The sequence below is a fragment of the Coffea arabica genome, chromosome 6c (genome assembly GCF_036785885.1).
Source record: "Coffea arabica cultivar ET-39 chromosome 6c, Coffea Arabica ET-39 HiFi, whole genome shotgun sequence".
Taxonomy (NCBI): domain Eukaryota; kingdom Viridiplantae; phylum Streptophyta; class Magnoliopsida; order Gentianales; family Rubiaceae; genus Coffea; species Coffea arabica.
In genome coordinates this window covers 56,338,791-56,353,791 of record NC_092320.1, presented here as the reverse complement: position 1 = coordinate 56,353,791, position 15,001 = coordinate 56,338,791, and the positions used below count along the sequence as shown (strand labels likewise).

The 15,001-nt window shown below is 38.3% G+C and overlaps 1 protein-coding gene across 1 annotated transcript; it reads left to right on the top strand.

Moving 5' to 3' along the window:
- Positions 1 to 12,454: 12,454 nt before the first annotated feature.
- Positions 12,455 to 14,214, top strand: LOC113693833 (uncharacterized). The gene is made up of 3 exons (XM_027212565.2): positions 12,455 to 12,972; positions 13,096 to 13,557; positions 13,652 to 14,214. Exons 1-3 carry the CDS (start codon positions 12,600 to 12,602, stop codon positions 14,068 to 14,070), a joined length of 1,254 nt encoding a protein of 417 aa, XP_027068366.1. The 5' UTR covers positions 12,455 to 12,599; the 3' UTR covers positions 14,071 to 14,214.
- Positions 14,215 to 15,001: the final 787 nt, after the last annotated feature.

Genomic DNA, 15,001 nt, shown 5'->3' with positions numbered 1-15,001 from the left:
GAAAAAGGAAATTCAAGCTAGTCTAATTCATACGTGATTCTGGCTTTGTTCCTATTGGCCGCTGAAAAGAAAAAGTAAGCTTCCAAGTCCTTGACGTTTTGTAGGATTAGAGTTTTTATCCTCTACACCTCTGCGGCCCACGAGTCTTGTGATTTCCTGGTTTGAAGCCAGCTATTCCACTCATTCTAGGAAGCTTTCCACGTGCACATAATCCCGAAGGTCCGGCCAAGAAGGCTGGAGTTAGGCGTGGGCACACCTACTCATCAAGAAGTTCTCTGAAATTTGATTTTAAGCACTTTTCATTCTTTCTCCTGAAATAAGCACAAAATACCAAATATAAGTAGAATCCGACGATTAGAATAATATTTGGCTAAAATCAGGGGGAGAATAATTATAAATTTAATAACAAATTATGACCTATCATCTACATTAATGCAAGTTTAATTCCTATTATGTCTTGTGTCCCATAAAATACATATTATCCTATTTAGGTGGATACGTCCAATTGATAATCAAATTGATGCTAAAAATTTAGAATGAATAAGTTGCTTTTGCATAATGGTTGGAAAGTTTTCTTGAGACTTTATGAATGAGGTGTCTTGCGGTTGCCAAAAGAATTTGTAGCATATTTTTGTATTGGATTGGAGTTAAAACTTGCTATGGGTTACTTTTCTGTATTTCAATTTCATCGTAAAGGGTAATTTATTGTTCAAGCTAATTTCATTCTGATTTTATCTAACTAATAAATTAATGTATGAAAATAGATAATTTATGGAGAAAAGTCACAAGTAGCTGGTCCTTTATTGAAAAATTGATTTATTTTTATTTTATCCAATAAATAAATTTGTTTATGAAAAATGGGTACTCTATTCTCATAATGGAGGAAAGCCATAAAGCTAGTGTTTTATTGGAAAACAGATTTTATTTTATTTTATCCGATAAATAAAATTTTTATATGCAAAAATGGGTACTGTGTTCTTATAACAGGGGAACATGATAAAGAGGTAGTATTTTATTGAAAAATGAGTTTATTTTTAGTTTAGCCGATAAATAAATTTTTTAATGACAAAATGGGTACTTTGTTCTTATAATGGAGAAAAGTTATAAAGAAGAACTAGTGTTTTATTGGAAAACGGATTTCATTTTACTTTAGTCAATAAATAAATTTTGTTTATGCAAAAATCGGTATTGTATTCTTATAATAGAAGAAAGTGCTAAAGAGTTAGTATTTTATTAAAAAAATGGGTTTATTTTAAGTTTAGGCGATAAATAAATTTTTGTGAGAAAATGGGTACTTTATTCTTATAATGGAGAAATGTCATAAAGAACTGGTGTTTTATGGGAAAACGGGTTTATTTTTATTTTATCCGATAAATAAAATTTTTGATGAGGAAAATGGGTACTGTGCTCTTATAATGGAGAAAATTAACATACGATCAAGTATTTATACAAGTATATTAACATTACTTACTAAGTAAGATACTCAGTTTTAATCATTAATAAAACATTTTAGTGTTATTTTAAATAACAATAAAATATGGGCTTGGCATAAGTTTTTTAAGCATAATAGAGAATTTTTGCCATAAATTACCATGTTTTTGTCATTAATCAAATTTACTATGTTATAAGTAAAAATGATTATTTATGTATAAAAACATACTATTACTTCAAATAAACTTACTCCCTCAAAAGTATATTGAGGATAAAAATTGTAATTTATTTCTTTAAAAAGTATGTTTCGTAATACTTTCAATTCACGTTTTGGGCTGCAAAAATTACTAGTTTATTACATTAACTTACTATTTTAGATGACAAACTTACTTCCTTATTTTTACGCATAATCCTATTCAAATGGATAAGTCCAACAGGTAATCAAATGGTTGCTAAATTTATTATAACCCTATTATAATAAGTTTTTTCACCATAACGATAGTCATGGGACCATTTTTCCGGATGCTTAAGCTGAACACTTGGTCACTGAATTTATATATGTATATAAATATAATGAAGGCTTGAATCCTTTGGTTTACCTCCACTTTTCCTTCTTCCAAATTATTATCCCCCACGCGTGTGCGATAATCATTTATTATTTTTTAAAATTTCGGTACCTTCTTTATGCACATTTTTTGTCCAAGGCATTTGCAACATATTTCATGTCGTAATAGGTACATTTACAAATACATAAATGCCTCTGGTTTTAACATGCAAAAACACTTCCTGTCCCAACTCGTACGGAAGTCAGTGTGCTTTTTGGTTGCATTCGCAGACGATTCTGGTATATTTTCTCTCCACGTGCTGTACAACAATTTAACGTCCCCGTCTTCCTACCATAGGCAGGTTCCCACCATAAAGGTATCCATTTCAGTTTTGGGGTTTAGCGAAGATTGGGGACAAAACGTATTTGACAACTCGTGACCAGCCTTTTGCTCTCCAATAAGACCACATCGAGCCTTTTGGAACTATGTGAATATAGGAAGCACTGTTTGGAGTACTTAATAGCCGTCGATGATGATCATGAGATTGGTCCCCCGGGTCGGGTGTTCTGCAGTGGGTTGCCTGAATTTGCACCTTATGTGGGCCATTACACTACTAGAGAGTATCCTCAACGTGATTATGCGGTTGGCCGTGTTGAGGAATACTGGGCGTTGCCAATCTATCATCATTCTACTCGGCACCTCTCCATTGGTGTACTCGAAATTGTATCACCAATTATTTTTGGCGTCTTACCTCGTTATCGGGTTCTGAAGAAGCTTCAGGTTCGACTTTTCTCTTTTTAAGTTGCTTAATTACTTCTTTCCTATTGCTGACAAGGACCTGGGGTGGTGTTGTTTATGATTTATGAGTTATATAATTATTAGTAATTGCCAGTGGGTATGGTTGTGGATTCACCTTACTTTCCGGGTGTGTGTGTGATTAATATTTGTTGAAAGAGAAAAAGCCAGTGGCGAGGAGTGTCAGTGTGAGTGGGTCTTCGTTAAGGTCTTGTAGCAGCTCCCTGCATTCCCTTTTCCAGTGCTTTCTATCCCACATCGATTCAATTGCCTTTTGGGTATGGTTGTGGATTCACCTTACTTTCCGGGTGTGTGTGTGATTAATATTTGTTGAAAGAGAAAAAGCCAGTGGCGAGGAGTGTCAGTGTGAGTGGGTCTTCGTTAAGGTCTTGTAGCAGCTCCCTGCGTTCCCTTTCCCAGTGCTTTCTATCCCACATCGATTATTAGTTGTGTGCGTGAGTGGAATTTAAGGTCCTCAGTCAATACCCAAAAGTCAACAATTGCCTTTTGGGTATGGTTGTGGATTCACCTTACTTTCCGGGTGTGTGTGTGATTAATATTTGTTGAAAGAATTATTGTAACAGTCCCACCTTCCCCTAAGGCGAACCAAAGAGGTTAGCGGACTGCCTGCCCAACTCTCGCCAGGACTAACGGTGCAGTTTAGAGCAATCTATTTTGTTCCGGAACTTATAACGCGCGTAAACAAGGCAAAAGGGCAAAATAACCCAAAATAAAAAAAATGAAATTCGGAGTCGGCCATGAATAGTAACCGACCCGTCAGAACCCAACCAACTATCAAGTAACATTCACATATGGAATTTGAGCAATTACAACCCAAAGCAGCATACAAAAGTTTTCAAAAGTGAATATATACACGGTTTGCCAAATTGAAAGTGAAATCGGCCCTAAAGATACATTTAGGGTTTCCCTTCATATACAATACAAAAGAAATATACATCTAGTTCATTCGGTAACCATCTATCAAGATTCATTCCAAAATGAGTCATATTCCTGTAAGGAAAACAAAAGAACGGTGTGAGCTAATTGCCCAGTGAGATACTATCACTTACGCACCCAAGTGCATATAAGCATCAAGCTTTCATTCAATTTAGTAAAATAAGCAAAGTCACACTTCAAATATGGTGATAAAAGGATATAGATGGCTCTCAAGAGCCCTTTCCTCGTTTGCATTTCTTGATCGGACGTCATTGACCCTCCGTCAATGTTCAAAAGTAACCAACCGTAGACTCCACTTTACCTCCACTCCTTCCACCTAACATCCCCCTACCGGGCCCGAACTCCAAACACTTGCACTTTGGTATTACTCGAGTATACCGGAATCGAGAGTCTCGTATACTACAAGATTCCATATAACTTTACCCAAGGTTCATTAATTGACACGACCAAACCCTCGCCGGCTCGATTCAATCAACTACCAATGGGGTTGAGCTCATTGATAACATTTGTAGTCGTTGGATACTCGCCCAATCGACACAAAGTCGAGTACTTTCATTTCATGTAACATTTCATGTAACATTACAATAACATGACAACAATGATATAAGACATATAAGTGAGAGTGATAAAGTACACTTTCACTGCAATCAAGTCACATTCAATTCACTTCAAGCAAGTTACATTCAAAGCCATATAGTAACACACAAGTGAGTAGTACACTCACCAGGGTCAGTGCAGATACCTCCCAAAAGAGAGCTTTAATCACCAATAAACCCTAAAATAATCCAAGGAAAACAATTGAAGGTTCCACTTTCAAAATTGAGTATACATAATGCACATGTGAGGCTCGACTACCAGTCGTATGCGTCGCCAAATAATTACTAAAGCAAGGTGCAAAACATGATTTTTGGAACGAAAAGGTAACATGAAGACCTAGGCTCAAACAACCCAAAAGCCCTTCGCTCAAAACACAAGTAAATCCAACTAGCCTTCAAGTAAAATTTCGACAGCATATCCCTTGTGTTTACCTATTTTCCAGCCATCATGGCTTCATTATTTCCTCAAATCAGTCCCAACATCTCGTACAAAAATAATCTCATTCCCAAAAGCCATTCACTAGGCTTAATGGCATTCAAGTAGAAAATTTAGCTAGGGAATAACCGAATATGAAAGTCAAGCCCTAAACTATTCAAATGAACACAATAAGACTCGATTACAAGTCATAAACCAATTCTATATACTACCAAAACAGGGTTCCCTAAGCATACACAAATATTAAAGGAAACCAGAAAATTCGGAAATGCAATTAACTTTGGCCCTGAAAAAACAGTTTTTGTCCTCATTTTGCGGTAATGGCACCAATTTCACTACGATTATTGGATGAGGGTGCAAAACCCACCATCTCGAAGCTAAAAGACAGGGCTACAACATCACAGAAGGTCACTCAACCCAGTTTTGAGTGCAAACAGGTCAAAAATGCAAGATACTACATCAAAAACGTAAAATAGATTCACCAAAACGCATTCTAGCGGAAACATCATAACTCAGGCTCTACAAGTCCAAATCCAGAAATTCCAAAACCAACTGAAAGCTAAGAAACAGGGCTAAATTTCATCAGAAGGCCTCAATAACTAATTCGGAAGCAATTCCAGCCAAAACAACCAATTACAGGCGCAATTCTCCAATTCGGGTAAAACCAGAACAGCAATAGTAATTTCGACTTATCTCATTCTACACTACTCCGATTGACCTGAAATTTTGTAGGCACCTATAAAATGTCATTCCCTACAACTTTCATGTTTTAAGCCAAGGCCAATTCGGCCTCTATCTAGGACCTAAAATTTCGGACAGAATGCTCCCTCAAGAACCCTAGTTTTCTGAAATTTCTTCCAAACCAGAAATTGGTTGCAATTAATCACTTTTCCCACCTCCTTAAGTCATTATAGACCATTTCCAATCATCATAGATAGGCACAGAATCATGCTTATTTTAAAGCAGAAAAATCCCCAAAAATAATAAAACTTGATCATTTCAACCACAAATCAAGAATTAATCCATAAACTTGCATCTTCTACTACCACTAAGCATGATTTAAGCATCAATTAAAGGAGGAGGGTGGTTCTTCACAACTTACCTTAAAACAAGAGAGAGAGAGAGAGAGCTATTGGTCACCTTAGCTTTCCAAATAATTCCACACAACAACTCACCAACACTTCCTTAAGTGGTTTTATGGAGCAAAATCAAGGTTGGATGGTTGAGTAAGTTGATTGAAGCAAGATGGAAGCCAAATTCTTGAAGAGTTTTCTTTCCATTCCTTGCTTAAGAGATTCAGCCAAGAGGAAGAGAAGAATGAGGGATTTTTGGTGAATTTTTAAGATATTTAAGTCAATTGGTAAGACATGCAATAGTAGTTAAATGGTCCAACCAATAGCCAAGTGACACTTGTCACCTTTTATTAAATGCCTACCTAACTTGTCTCTCTCATATCAATCCAAATTGCAACCTCTACTTATCTCTTAACATCCGATAAATTAACTCCAGTATCCAAAACTTAACCTAGTTGGTCGAATTTTTCCGAACTTTTCGCACTAGTGGGTCCCACATCCGGTATACGCTCTTAATTTCTCAAAATCCATTCGATACTAGAAAAAGCATCTAAAAATTATATCTGCTCCTTAAAATTATCTAGAAATTTTTTTAATCACGAAATTTCAGAAAACAAGCCATAAAAATACGAGAAATCTAGAAAATAAAAAGTACGGGTTCTCACACTCTCTCCCCCTTAAAAGAATTTCGCCCTCGAAATTTCTCACCTTGGTTCACAACTAGTTCAGGGTATTCCTTTTTCACCTCCCAGGTAACCTCTTCTATCCCATGATTTTTTTCTATTTTTTTTTCTGCGTGAATACTATTCTCTCTCCTACCCAAACTCTGCGATCCTTACAAACCATACCAATGCTCAAACGATGATTCCCCATAGGAATACTACTTTCAGGTCGTAGGGTAGACAAGCAGGCGTGGTATCTATTTCGTCCATCAAAATTGGGATTGACAAATGGATGAGTAACGCCGGGATCTACTAATATTTCCGCAGAAATACCGCAATCGTACCTTCCTCAATCTCAGGAGAATCGGGGACCTGTTGTGGCTCTAGTAAATACACTCGAGCTGCCACCTTAGATTTAGTCCCTTCCTCCTTGGCCGATTCGGAGTTAGTCTTTGTCGCTTGCTGCTTCCCCTTTCCATCTCGTGATAGGACTGGACAAGTAGCGAGCTGATGGTTTGCACTTCCACGGCGCAAACATTTTCCCTCCTTCTTCCAGCAATTGTCCTCCGAGTGGTTTGGCTTTCCGCAATACCCGCAAGGTCCGTGTGTTGCAGAAGCCGAGCCTCCTCTCTGGCCTCTCCCTACTTGGCCGCCTCGCGACGGGCTCTCTCGTGACACTCCCGGTACCCTTTCTTCTCCAATTCCTCGCCCAAACTTGGAAGGGGTACTCTCATCCCCCTGCCCCGAACTATTTCCAGGAAATCCTCGCTTTTTCGCCTGGAAATTTCTTACTTGTAATCTGGCACTCTCTACTCGTTGGGCCTTCTCAACGGCCTCGCTAAAAGCATTAATTTGAGCCACTGCGAGGTCTTTCTGAATCTCCACGTTTAGGCCCTGGATAAAACGCCTAATTCGTAGTTGCTCCGTCACAATCAATTCAGGCGTAAATTTGGACAGGCGGGTGAACTGGCTCTCGTATTCCGCCACCGATTGAACTCCTTGGCGGAGTCGGATGAACTCATCTTCCTTCCTCTCCTGAACCAGAGGAGGGAAGAATTTCGCGTTAAACTCCCTCATAAAATTTACCCAAGTCCTGGGCGTTTGTTCCCGCTCCCATTTTTGCCGAATGACATTCCACCAGGAGCGGGCCGCCTCTTCCAGCTGAAAAACGGCAAAAGTCACCTGCCGTTCTTCGGTATAGTGCAGGGCGGCGAAAATATCGACCATCTTTTCGAGCCACCTTTCGGCAACATCCGGATCGGGTCCCCCAATGAACTTGGGTGGAGCAAACTTTTGAAATCGTTCAAGAGCTCTGTCTTCGCTCTCAACATGATTGCCAGGGTTTCCAGGGTTTCCTGGATTAGGATTTGGATTCTGGCCTTGTTGCTGCACCACTTGTGCCAGCAAGTTTGTCATTTGCTGCATAGCGGTAGCTATCTGTACATTGGGATCAACTCTCGGTTCAAGATGGGATCCAGAGGAGGTTTCCCCAGCACCCCGGTCTGGCGTAGGTTGCCTATTCCCGCGCCCACGCCCCCGTCCACTACGTGTGCCTTCCATACAATCTAAGTCGATTTAGGTCACAAAATAAATATACTGTTAAAGGGCACCTAACCCCTCCTTCGCAGCACTAAACAGGAACAAGTAAACAAGAACAATTAACTACTCAACTCCCTCGTCGAGCATTTAAACACATAACACATATACAGAGAACACATAACAGGATCAACATGTATACAGAACAGTCAGTTAGGTACATACAAAGTCATCCATAGAATCGCAATTTCTAGTTCGCCCAATTCTTTCTAACCTAGACTCTCATCTCTTTCGTATCCGGGCGCAAGAATCCCATTTAAGATAATTCACAACTCGAGCCGGCCGGTCCCAAGCGTAAATCATCCATACTAAAGATTCCTACCCGACATACTTATCTGTCGTCCTCAAGTTCCATAATAAAGATTTTTACACTTATAACATGCCCCGTTCATAACTTACGCTCAAACGAGCACTTAGACATATCCATGAAATCAGGACCATAACACCACTTGGCCCAAACTCACTCCGCGCAGAGACCACGCGAAATGGCTCTGATACCACCTGTGACAGCCCCACCTTCCCCTAAGGTGAACCAAAGAGGTTAGCGGACTGTCTGCCCAACTCTCGCCAGGACTAACGGTGCAGTTTAGAGCGATCTATTTTGTTCCGGAACTTATAACGCGCGTAAACAAGGCAAAAGGGCAAAATAACCCAAAATAAAAAAAATGAAATTCGAAGTCGGCCATGAATAGTAACCGACCCGTCAGAACCCAACCAACTATCAAGTAACATTCACATATGGAATTTGAGCAATTACAACCCAAAGCAGCATACAAAAGTTTTCAAAAGTGAATATATACACGGTTTGCCAAATTGAAAGTGAAATCGGCCCTAAAGATACATTTAGGGTTTCCCTTCATATACAATACAAAAGAAATATACATCTAGTTCATTCGGTAACCATCTATCAAGATTCATTTCAAAATGAGTCATATTCCTGTAAGGAAAACAAAAGAACGGTATGAGCTAATTGCCCAGTGAGATACTATCACTTACGCACCCAAGTGCATATAAGCATCAAGCTTTCATTCAATTTAGTAAAATAAGCAAAGTCACACTTCAAATATGGTGATAAAAGGATACAGATGGCTCTCAAGAGCCCTTTCCTCGTTTGCATTTCTTGATCGGACGTCATTGACCCTCCGTCAATGTTCAAAAGTAACCAACCGTAGACTCCACTTTACCTCCACTCCTTCCACCTAACATCCCCCTACCGGGCCCGAACTCCAAACACTTGCACTTTGGTATTACTCGAGTATACCGGAATCGAGAGTCTCGTATACTACAAGATTCCATATAACTTTACCCAAGGTTCATTAATTGACACGACCAAACCCTCGCCGGCTCGATTCAATCAACTACCAATGGGGTTGAGCTCATTGATAACATTTGTAGTCGTTGGATACTCGCCCAATCGACACCAAGTCGAGTACTTTCATTTCATGTAACATTTCATGTAACATTACAATAACATAACAACAATGATATAAGGCATATAAGTGAGAGTGATAAAGTACACTTTCACTGCAATCAAGTCACATTCAATTCACTTCAAGCAAGTTACATTCAAAGCCATATAGTAACACACAAGTGAGTAGTACACTCACCAGGGTCAGTGCAGATACCTCCCAAAAGAGAGCTTTAATCACCAATAAACCCTAAAATAATCCAAGGAAAACAATTGAAGGTTCCACTTTCAAAATTGAGTATACATAATGCACATGTGAGGCTCGACTACCAGTCGTATGCGTCGCCAAATAATTACTAAAGCAAGGTGCAAAACATGATTTTTGGAACGAAAAGGTAACATGAAGACCTAGGCTCAAACAACCCAAAAGCCCTTCGCTCAAAACACAAGTAAATCCAACTAGCCTTCAAGTAAAATTTCGACAGCATATCCCTTGTGTTTACCTATTTTCCAGCCATCATGGCTTCATTATTTTCTCAAATCAGTCCCAACATCTCGTACAAAAATAATCTCATTCCCAAAAGCCATTCACTAGGCTTAATGGCATTCAAGTAGAAAATTTAGCTAGGGAATAACCGAATATGAAAGTCAAGCCCTAAACTATTCAAATGAACACAATAAGACTCGATTACAAGTCATAAACCAATTCTATATACTACCAAAACAGGGTTCCCTAAGCATACACAAATATTAAAGGAAACCAGAAAATTCGGAAATGCAATTAACTTTGGCCCTGAAAAAACAGTTTTTGTCCTCATTTTGCGGTAATGGCACCAATTTCACTACGATTATTGGATGAGGGTGCAAAACCCACCATCTCGAAGCTAAAAGACAGGGCTACAACATCACAGAAGGTCACTCAACCCAGTTTTGAGTGCAAACAGGTCAAAAATGCAAGATACTACATCAAAAACGTAAAATAGATTCTCCAAAACGCATTCTAGCGGAAACATCATAACTCAGGCTCTACAAGTCCAAATCCAGAAATTCCAAAACCAACTGAAAGCTAAGAAACAGGGCTAAATTTCATCAGAAGGCCTCAATAACTAATTCGGAAGCAATTCCAGCCAAAACAACCAATTACAGGCGCAATTCTCCAATTCGGGTAAAACCAGAACAACAATAGTAATTTCGACTTATCTCATTCTACACTACTCCGATTGACCTGAAATTTTGTAGGCACCTATAAAATGTCATTCCCTACAACTTTCATGTTTTAAGCCAAGGCCAATTCGGCCTCTATCTAGGACCTAAAATTTCGGACAGAATGCTCCCTCAAGAACCCTAGTTTTCTGAAATTTCTTCCAAACCAGAAATTGGTTGCAATTAATCACTTTTCCCACCTCCTTAAGTCATTATAGACCATTTCCAATCATCATAGATAGGCATAGAATCATGCTTATTTTAAAGCATAAAAATTCCCAAAAATAATAAAACTTGATCATTTCAACCACAAATCAAGAATTAATCCATAAACTTGCATCTTCTACTACCACTAAGCATGATTTAAGCATCAATTAAAGGAGGAGGGTGGTTCTTCACAACTTACCTTAAAACAAGAGAGAGAGAGAGCTATTGGTCACCTTAGCTTTCCAAATAATTCCACACAACAACTTACCAACACTTCCTTAAGTGGTTTTATGGAACAAAATCAAGGTTGGATGGTTGAGTAAGTTGATTGAAGCAAGATGGAAGCCAAATTCTTGAAGAGTTTTCTTTCCTTTCCTTGCTTAAGAGATTCGGCCAAGAGGAAGAGAAGAATGAGGGATTTTTGGTGAATTTTTAAGATATTTAAGTCAATTGGTAAGACATGCAATAGTAGTCAAATTGTCCAACCAATAGCCAAGTGACACTTGTCACCTTTTATTAAATACCTACCTAACTTGTCTCTCTCATATCAATCCAAATTGCAACCTCTACTTATCTCTTAACACCCGATAAATTAACTCCAGTATCCAAAACTTAACCTAGTTGGTCGAATTTTTCCGAACTTTTCGCACTAGTGGGTCCCACGTCCAGTATACTCTCTTAATTTCTCAAAATCCATTCGATACTAGAAAAAGCATCTAAAAATTATATCTGCTCCTTAAAATTATCTAGAAATTTTTTTAATCATGAAAATGCAGAAAACAAGCCATAAAAATACGAGAAATCTAGAAAATAAAAATTACGGGTTCTCACAGTTATATAATTATTAGTATAATTTTTATCAATAAATTAGCTAATATATATGAAATGGGTGCAGACTTCCTCCCTTATAGGACGATCCGTAAATAATTAGCATATGTTATCAAAAAAAAAAAAAAAAGAGCCAATCTATTTCTCGTTGACATCATTTCATTTGTGCTTCTCTTTCGGATAATTACTCCCCCACCGGCCAAAATTTTGATGAGAGTTACAAACTACATGTCTCGGCTCTACGGTCACTTCACAGCATACTTACTGTGTTGACTGATATAAAGATAACTAATTAATTTATTATTTGAACTATGCATGATACTTTAGGCACTAAGTTAAAGCTTACTTTTAGGATTATTTTTAGAACTTCCTTCGTAAATAATGGCAGGCCATATGAAATAAAGCCGGTTATTTTTTTGGCTCTTTTTATGGTAAATCTTTTCTATTTAATTTATCAATTAGATATTTTGAAACTATATATTGGGAATTATAAATATGTTTCTCAAATTTAGGATAGAGTTGGTTGAACTTTGATTAAGGACCATTGAACCCACTTGATTAAGGATCAGTGAACCTAGAGTCCTCGGTTTTGAACCTCATACTGTTTTGATTAAGGATCATTGAACCTGGATCATTGAACATCACACGGTTTGGAAAACCCATCACACGGTTTGGACGACTATTTCTTATTGGCGATTTAAAGGAGACCCCTTGCTGTTGTTTGCTTCCTCGTTGTATCGCTCGCCCTTCTTCCTGTCTGTCAGTCCTTTTTCTCTCCGAGTGTGTGTGTGTACGCATAGTTTCCCATACAGTAGATCAAATAGATCGAGTAGCAAGAAATTGAGAATTGGGGACTGGGTCGATGCAGAAGATTAGTAGTTTTCTCCTGTACGAACAGGGTCGACAAGAACCTCCAGTACCTAATCAAGCTCCTGCTACATCTCCAAGAGACCCTGTAGAAATTAACATGGACGACTACGCGTGGACTCCCGGTGATAATCAAATGGGACAATATCGGTTTGTCGACGACGAGGAACTATTTGACAAGCCAAATTTGCTAGCTTACATGGCGGAGGCAATGATCGTGAGCCCACCAAGGATTTGGCCCGAGGTGTCTGTTGAGTCGCCGGAGATTTCTGTCGTATATAATCTTTGGGAAAATGATACACGGAAACCTCATCAGATGCGTGGATTTAGGTTGGACGGTTGTGGATTCGGCTCCTCTCAAGTCTTTGGTATAATAATTTGAACTTCTTCTGAACTTCAATTTGCTGCGTTTATGATGGATCACGAGTACATATATAACTTCCTTTGTACATATATAACCCAATATTATTTGCTGATTTTTCCTATTGCAGCACCTGCCCTGCTAAAGAAACTGGCCGAATCCCTAAAGTTGGGGCTACTTAACTTGGGGCTACCGAAGAAGGGGAACAAAACGTGTTTGACAACTCGTGCCCAGCCTTTCCATTACTACAGTCATCAAGATTTCAAGAAACCCTGTGATGTCCATGGACAGCAAAGTGGAATTGTTGGATCTCCAATTAGACCAGAGCGCACACAGGGTTTTGTTGAAAGCCCACATAGACAGGAGCTCCTGCAGAACATAGAAAACATAGCGCATGATGAAGGAAATATGGAAATCGATGTGGCAAATCCTGAAGGAGTTGGTGCTAGCATAGAACCGAGAGACAGTGAAGTGATGAACATAAAAAAGCGAAAGTCAAGTCGTACTTTAAAAAGCAAACTTGGAATTACTCGTGAGGTTCTTGAACAAAATTCTTGGAGGAGTCTTAAGGATGCTGCAAAAGTTTTTGGAGGTAATTCTCAACTGTAAGTTCTTCTCTAGTTCAGAATTGAATTCGAATTTGGTTAATGTGTGTTGATTTTCTTCTTTCTTTCTGATACTTGCAGTTAGCCGATCTACATTGAAGCGTATATGTAGGAAGTATGATATTAACAGATGGCCATCTCGTAAAGCAAGAAAGGTTAATCAAGCCTTTGCTGAACAAAGAGTTGTTCAGCCTTCTACTGAAAATACTGAAGAACAACACCGGCCAGACACAACAAGGCTAGGAGATGATAGTAGCATCTGGGTGAAAGCAGAATATCAAGGGTACACCATGAAGTTTAGACTTCCATTGTCAGCCCACAAATTCAATTTGGAGGAGAAAGTTGCAGAACGATTGAATCTACCGATTGGAAGTTTTAAAATTGAGTATCAGGATGAAGAGAATGAATGGATTTGGATAGCCTGTGATGAGGATTTAAGTACCTGTATGAGCACATTAAGCTCACTAGGTAGGACAACAATCAAAATGTTGGTCAGGTGATCGCATATTTACGAGCCTTTTGTATAATTAATCTATTTTTAAGCCTATGGTGCTCTAGTCTGCTGTAGGTTCCAAATACCTGCATTTTGAGATTCATTGACAAGATAAATATGGTAGATGAAGAAGATGCTTTTATCCCCCACACTTCAATGATCTCGGTGCGTTGTGTCCAGTCCACTATATAGAACTTCTTTTACTTTGGTTTAAAAAAAAGTGGACAATTTTGACTAAAAGTGCTTCAAATGAAAAAATGAACTGAAGTTAAATGAGGAAACCCTTTCCAAGGTGTGGCAACTAGATTATTATCATTATCACACTTGCCTCGTTTGAGTTAACATTTATTTATTTTTTACTCATCAGCCAATTAACCATTATTCTGGGATTGTAGTTGCCGCATGTTCTCGAATTACTTAAATTTCAATTTGTTTTGTATGATTAAGTACCATTAATTCCTTTTATTACATTGATATGATTGAGAAAAACTAAGTGAATGGTTTCTAGGCTAGATAAAGAGTATCGGTAGAATAAAATGTTTCCTTTTTTTCATTAAAATAAACATTTGAAATTAAAAATTTTACAGTACTTATTTTTAGGTGAGAAAAAAAAACTTCCAGCAAAAATTTCATCACCCTAAATCAAATCCTTGGCTTCGCCACTGAGGTCCATAGACACTGTTAGAGCTGGCAATTACACCCAAAACCCAACAACTCACCCAACCCACCTACTAATTTGAGAGGTTGGGTTGGGTAAGTTGGGTTTTGGGTTAATTTTAGGTTGGGTGATAAAAATCCATAAATATTTTGGACGGTTTGGATATTTGTGTTGGACACCCATTACCCAACTTAAATTGAAAAAAACAAATAAACAAGTTAATTTAGAGCGATACCCGACCTGCCCCGTTGAGAAATTATAATTTAGAGCGGTTCAGAGG

What these genes read in the sequence shown, in the direction of transcription:
- LOC113693833 (XM_027212565.2), top strand. Translation starts at nt 12,600, where the DNA reads ATGCAGAAGATTAGTAGTTTTCTCCTGTACGAACAGGGTCGACAAGAA. An exon ending in CGGCTCCTCTCAAGTCTTTG is followed by an intron (nt 12,973 to 13,095) that starts GTATAATAATTT and finishes TTCCTATTGCAG; the next exon opens with CACCTGCCCTGCTAAAGAAA. An exon ending in TGCTGCAAAAGTTTTTGGAG is followed by an intron (nt 13,558 to 13,651) that starts GTAATTCTCAAC and finishes TGATACTTGCAG; the next exon opens with TTAGCCGATCTACATTGAAG.